The 7,122-nt window shown below is 40.2% G+C and overlaps 1 protein-coding gene across 1 annotated transcript; it reads right to left on the minus strand.

Moving 5' to 3' along the window:
* Positions 1 to 213: 213 nt before the first annotated feature.
* On the minus strand, positions 214 to 6,691 carry LOC310691396 (vomeronasal type-2 receptor 26-like; the record flags this gene model as incomplete). Its single annotated transcript, XM_083471171.1, has 4 exons — positions 5,837 to 6,691; positions 5,099 to 5,326; positions 2,471 to 2,597; positions 214 to 1,115 (listed from the first exon to the last, which is right to left on the minus strand). Exons 1-4 carry the CDS (start codon positions 6,671 to 6,673, stop codon positions 214 to 216), a joined length of 2,094 nt encoding a protein of 697 aa, XP_083327297.1. The 5' UTR covers positions 6,674 to 6,691.
* Positions 6,692 to 7,122: the final 431 nt, after the last annotated feature.

Here is a 7,122-nt window from a genome sequence, read left to right on the forward strand (position 1 = left end):
ACATGCTACAAGAGAATAATGTATGTGTGAACGTATGATTGTTTTTTCAAAGCAAATAAGTCAATTTTACAATTGAATTTTCAATTATGGAAATTTGGAGTACATTAAAAAATATATATATAAAAGGAAGCAGGGGAACACATATTTCCAAATATTCTACTGTACACACAGAAAAAGGCATGAAAGAAAGCAAAGGGTAGGTTAATTATTTCTTTAATTTTTCTTCCTTATTAGCTGTTCCCTATTATTCAGCTCTGGCCTCAAAATAATTATATAACATTTGGGGGAAAAGATGCAACCCAGCAACCCACCACCGGAGGCTAAGATGGAGAAGATCTCCACAGCTATCATGTATTTTCCCTTGGTGCTCAGGTAGGAAGGAGTAAAGGACAGCCAAACACTGCAGAACACCAACATGCTGAAAGTGATGAACTTGGCTTCGTTGAAACTGTCCGGTAACTTCCTGGCGAGGAAAGCCACAGCAAAACTTACAGTGGCCAGGCAGCCCATGTAGATGAGGACACAGTAAAACATTGTTACAGACCCTTCATTACATTCTAGTATGATTAGTTCCATCACAGAGTGCATGTCCACATCAGGGTATGGGGGAGAGGTTGCCAGCCACACAGTGCATATGCCTGCTTGAACTATGGAGCAGAAAAGGAGAATGGAGTGGCCTAGTCCTTTCCCCACCCATTTCCTCATCCTGGATTCTGGTTTTGTAGCCATGAAGGCCAAAACCACCATGAAGGTTTTTGCCAGGACACAAGAAACAGCGGCTGAGAAGATGATACCAAAAGCTGGTTGCCGGAGGAGACATGTGACCTTCTCAGGTCGGCCAATGAAGAGCAAAGCACAAAGGAAGCAGAGCAGGAGAGAGATGAGGAGAGTGTAGGTGAGGTTTCGGTTGTTTGTAATGACAATGGGTGTGTCATGGTGTTTCATAAATATACCTAGTACCAGAGCTGTGATCAAGGAAAGGGAAAGAGAGCAGCAGGCTAAACTGATGCCCAAAGGTTCTTCATAAGACAAGAAGCTGATATCCTTGGGTAGACAGGCATCCCGGTTCTTGCTTGGATAGTGTTTGTCTGAGCATTTATTACAGTCATTCATATCTGGGGGGAAATAAATATATTAGGTGATACTTTTCAGCTTGCTGAAAAGTTTATTTTCTGTCTGAGAAGAAAAGAGCTCTATTTAATTTAAAGCACATGTCTGATGCTCTGTAATATGGTATTGTTGCAATCTAAGCTTTCTCTGTCTCATGGATATACCAATAAAACACATGAGACCGTGAGGGGAAATGTAGTCCAAAGTATTTAATTCTGCACAAAATGTTCAGCTGGGGATAACTCCCTAAAACAACTAAACATCATACAAAGAGTTCCAAACAGTTTTTTACGTTTGGCATAAATTCCACACATTCCATTAAGTTTAATTTCCTATCCAATCAAAACACTTTGTTTCCCTCACCCCATTTCCTCCTAATGCGCTTTGTTGTCTCCTTATGATTGGTCCAAATCACAGTTTAAACGAAGGAGTTTCCTCATGGTCTGCTAAAATTTTATTTCAGGATTAGATTTCACCTCAGTATTGTATTTCACTCCAGTTACCGGTAATAGTCTGACCACAGTCCGAGCATACTCAGTATGTCAAAACCTTATATGGTATGAGTCTCTGTACAGTGGTACCTTGGGTTACAGATGCTTCAGGTTACAGATGCTTCAGGTTACAGACTCCGCTAACCCAGAAATAGTACCTCAGGATAATAACTTTGCTTCAGAATGAGAACAGAAATTGTGTGGCAGCAGCATGGCAGCAGCGGGAGGCCCAATTAGTTATAGTGGTACCTCAGGTGAATAACAGTTTTAGGTTAAGAACGGACACCAGAACAAATTAACAATGGCTACAGCCAGTGCCATTGCCATCTGAATGTTTATGCACACTAGCTTGGGTGCAGCCTGTGTAAGTCAGAAGGAGTGCCAAGGCCCCCTCTAGATATGCTCAGGACGCAAGATAGAAATGTGCAAAGAGAAAGGCACACTTGGCCAATCCACATAATGATCAACTCTGTTCCGGAAACCAATGTCCCCACTGTGGAAGCACGTGTGGATCCAGAACTGACCTCCACAGTCACTTACAGACTCATTGTTAAAACTGTGTTTATGGAAGACAATCTTATTCAGCTAGGAGTGATGGAAGAAGAAGAAGAAGAAGAAGAAGAAGAAGAAGAAGAAGAAGAAGAAGAAGAAGAAATGCTTTGAACCACATACCATCAAACTACTCTGAATGCATGGTCATTCTCATTTGATTAGCATATTTAAACTATATGAAAGGCAATGATCAGAAAGAGGCAGGATCACACACACAGTAGATCATCTATTTTGAAACGTAAACTCAGCTGTCCTTACAACACCTTTCAATTATTACTTTTGAGTCTGGATCTATTTAATCTTTTTATTTTCCCTACCATATTGGTTTGCAATCTTCCCCTCTGCACATGGGATGCAATCGTAGCAGCAAGGTGGCTGTCCCTCCTTCACTTTCTTGCTGGATCCTGGAAGACATGTCTCAGTACAGAGAGAAAGAGGCCGAGTCTATTACGTAAATGAAAGAGCAGAAGGATCAGCAAGAGAACAATGAGTTTGGAAATCTTCATGTTCCTGGGCCCCTCTCTATGATGCAAAGCTGAGTCAGCCTTTCAGCAATATGTAGAATGGCTATATTTTTTTAGTAGTAGTAATGGTTGTAGTGATGTCATACTCCCTCTATTGTTCTGGGATGTGTAGGTTTTGTGATTACATAGTAGTTCACCACTTTTTAGCAAGAAAGGCAAAATCTTGGGGCTTATCTATCCTCTTTTCTTCAGTTAAAATCAGTATTTTATAATGTTAAGAAATATTTATAAAATATTCATAAATATAATAAAATAAAATATTTGCCTTTATTCCTTGAGTGACTTCTAGCAGTAAGCTTTTTGCTCTTTATGTGGTACTTGGATACTTTGGTCATATTCTACACAGTAACATGTAGTTTATTTATTTTTTATTATGATATTTATTGAATTTTTTTTAGAATTACTATAGAGAACAAGGCAGAAAAAGAGGAAAAAAAACAAGAAAAAACAAACCACATCAAACAATACGAATTCAAAAAACAGAAATACACCACAAACACTCAAAAACAAATCCATCATTCTCAAATCCTCAACTGTCATTACCTTCTTTCTTTGACCTCATCCTCCTCCCATTTTTGTATTCTGATTATTAATTGTCGCAGCAAATCCTTTCCATATTTCATAATATTCTGTCATTACATTACGTTAATCTATTTTAATCTTATCTTATTATAAAAAATCTTAAAATTTAAAACTTAAGTCTTGTTTTTACCAACTTCTCATAACCATGATATTCTTACATAATTCTTTAAACATTTTTGCCAAAGCCAAGTAATTTCGTTCCAACATTTTTCTAACATTCATCAATTTTATAAGACAATCCTAGTAATAAAAAGAAAATAAAGACAATCCAATCTTCATCCAACGTCCATTCCTCCTGGTCCCGGGTTTTGTCAGTCCTTTTTATCCCATCAATCTAGCGCATTAACCTAGCAATCTTGTATCCGAGGCCCTTAAGTCTCTTCCATGTCCCTTCCACGGCTCTTCTTCATATTTATAACTGTATTTTCCTTTGTCTCCTGCTCCTTTCACTCGTGGGAACTCCAGCTTAACAATGTTTTTGACCCTTCTCGACAAATCAGCCCCTTTTCCATAGTCCACACTAAACTCCATATGGTATTTAAGAACATGTTTCAAAGTCCCTCCAAAGTTAAGAGCCCCCACAACCCCAAACATCTCACGGCCCATTGCCAGACTCAAAAAGTCCAAACATCCCTGCATAGGGGGGTCTATCCAACCCCCCATTTCCAAACCAAACCAAACTTTATCTTTCCAAATCTGGCTTTTTCCAAGTTCATTTGTCAAATCCAAAAGCTCATGATCCTGCTGGGCCATAGCTCCCTCCATCTCTGGCACCCCAGATTCAGCAACATCCTCTTCCCTCATCTGTTCTTTCAGGGCATACTCCTGATTTAATTCCTGGGTGGGCTCCATATAATTTCCCATTGCCTGTTCAAAATTTCTGATCGCATCAGTCATCAAGTCAGTCTTCTCATGTAGCTGTTCCAGTAGGGCATTTGTTTTACAGAGAGCACACAACAGAGCTTCTGAATACATTGTCCTGCAAGGGCAGAGTCTATTCCCACGATTGTAATCAGTAACAGCTGCAAGCTGGTTACAGTTTCACAGTCTCCCTCTAGGGGGAAAACTTCTATTTGTTCTTTCTTTTAAAGACAAGTCTGACAACAAAGTTTACTTTTTCAGATATTTTGTCAATATTTGTTCCTTTAAAATGTGAAAGGGAACAATGGAATCACTATGTTTCTCTTCTTTTAGCTATCTATCAAAGCCGTTTGTCTCTGGTCAATGAGCTTCAAAAAACGTCAGTCCTGACACCCCGCTCCGGGATCAAGACGGTGGAAAGTTACTTTATTTTGCACTCACTTCTGCAGGTTTAAACAGTCCGAAAGAAATCCCCCCTCTTCTCCTGCTTCCGAAGGGGGTTCAACAATTTTAAATGATGAAAGTTAACCTTTTACAAGCGATTTTCTGAGCTCTAGTTTGCCATGTCTTTGCTTCAATCTATCTACAAAGAAACGGAAGGCTGACTTCCTGTTTAGACCTTCCCGTTTCAGTGCCAAATTGAAGTAAATTTTTAAGTCCAATTTTCCTTTCTGCTCACAAGTCCTTATTTAAAGCCCAATTGTCCGAGATTTAAGTACTCACGGGTGATTATTTTAGAAGCCAAATTGTCCCAGGAAAAAGGCAGCGCTCTCCGGCAAAGGCTGTGCGGCTTCACTCCACGGAAGAAGCAGTTGACTCTCAGCACCGCGCCACTTCCCCCCCTTCGCTCCGGAGCCCGTTAGTGGGTTCCTTTGAAGTAACATGTAGTTTAAAAGACAATGAGTAGACATGCAGGTGAATATTCATTGCGTATGCAAGAATGAATCTCCTTGGAATTATCTAATTATACAGTCCTACCTGATTAAACCAACTGTTCCATGTTATGGCATCTTCATCAAGGATGAATGATGGGTCTGGAGAAGCCTGTGGATCTATCCTCCCAACACTCACTCTTTGCAAACTTTGGTTGGAGAATATAATCCAATTGACAATATTCAAGCTAGATACCACCTCACCATTCTGGTTGATGAAGACCACATCTCCAGCTGTATTGTTAAATGAGATACTTCTCAGAAAGTGATGGAGCTAGATTGAAAACGGAAAAAGCATGTTTGTAAAAGGCTGCAGTTCTAATACATGGCTAAGGTATTTTTATCCTGTGGGCAGGAGCTACAGCAAGTGGTCGGTGGTGATACAGTCAACTGTGAGTGGAGTCAGGTCCAAGGATGGAGAGACCACCAATTTTCTCTCTCCCACATCCCTCACTTCATTTTAACAACCTTTCTTTATCTCCCCCTCCCCACAACACTTTCCCTCTGCCCTCTTCATCTCAGGAGACACCACAGTGGTGTGCAACCACATGCTCTGAGGGAGGATTTTGTGTATATGGGATAAAGAGAATGCTGAACATCTCTCTCGATCATTACCGCTGCTTCTTATCTGTGAATGCAGTAACATATTAGTGGTCTGCAAACTTCTACCATGGAAGTGATTTTCCTTGTCTGAGACGAATGAGCAAGTTGACAACATTTTGGAAACCCATATCTTGTGGGGGAATAACAGGCATCTTCCAGTTGAGGATGTTTAGATTATTACCTGCCAAAACTGTTGATTCTGATTCTTCCCTCTCCCTCTGTATGCCATTTCTCTGTGCCTGAGTCTGGATGTGGACATGGTATGTAAAGCATGGGCCATGGCGTAGACAGCACAGTGGATACTGTAACTGTGGCCTGTCATGCTCATTTCAAAAAATGATCCAGGAAGGTTCTCCAGCTTCTCTTCTCCAGTGCAAATATTCCCCTCCACCTTGTCTGAAGTGATATCTGGGAATACACATCCAAAGGCCTGTTGCCAGAAGTCCCTGATAAAACCGTCCCCATCTGTGCTGGAAGGGTTTCTGTGCACAACATATTGATGAAATCCTGGTGGGTTTCTGAAGTGAATTTCAAAGGATATAGCACCATTGAATATTCCTGCATCCCAGTTCCTTTGAATGACCAATGAAGCGAACTCAACCTGGGCCGTTATTATCCATACTTTACTTTTTATATTGTATGTCATGTCATCATGTACTGATAGGTATGGAAGCCATCTCAAAATTGTCATGTAATAAGATTCTCCATAGGCAATTATTATATTAGCTGTGCTGCTAAAAATTTTATGAAATATAATTGCCTCCTGTTGTAGCAAGCCATTTATTTCAGAAATAAAACTTAAACTGGGGATTCTTTCTAGGAATGCAAAGCAGACACCACTCTTGGTAAATATTGGAGAGATGGTTTGCAGAAATCTTTCTCCATTGTCATTGTCCAATGCAATGAGTCCAATCCACATCCACCTGAAATGCAGAAGCAAAGAGAGAATTCCCTGATACTGAAGGGCGTCTGAGGCTGCCATCTGGTAGAAGGGAAGACCTGGGCTTTTATCATTCATCACTGGAGCAGAGCCATAAATGAGCTAAAAAGTAAATGGAAGAAGAGAAGAGACAAAGTAGATTCCTTTCACAGTATTCATATACATTATGTGGTGAAGCCTGTTAGTCAAATATGCCCTTTGTCAACATTTCAGGGTTTGGTGCATCTCTCTCATTTATACAAAAGACATACATGCAGATGGGCTGAAAACTGGGATCATCGCTCATTTGTGGTTTGGAAACCTGTGCTTTGCTGAATGGAGAGGGGCACTGTGTCTGTTTTTTACTATTTTTATGAATATTGTTAACACTTGGTGTCTGGAGCAGGGCATTGTGTCTACTTCACTTAAAAACAAACAAAAGTTTTTTATGTCATTGCAAAATTTGGCAGGGTCTTGTACAATGGATAAAACTGGATGGGCGAACATACCATGCCCCAAACAGCAGATTTCATGGACATTATCTGGCT

The sequence above is a fragment of the Podarcis liolepis genome, assembly GCF_965112155.1.
Source record: "Podarcis liolepis genome assembly, chromosome: 13".
Taxonomy (NCBI): domain Eukaryota; kingdom Metazoa; phylum Chordata; class Lepidosauria; order Squamata; family Lacertidae; genus Podarcis; species Podarcis liolepis.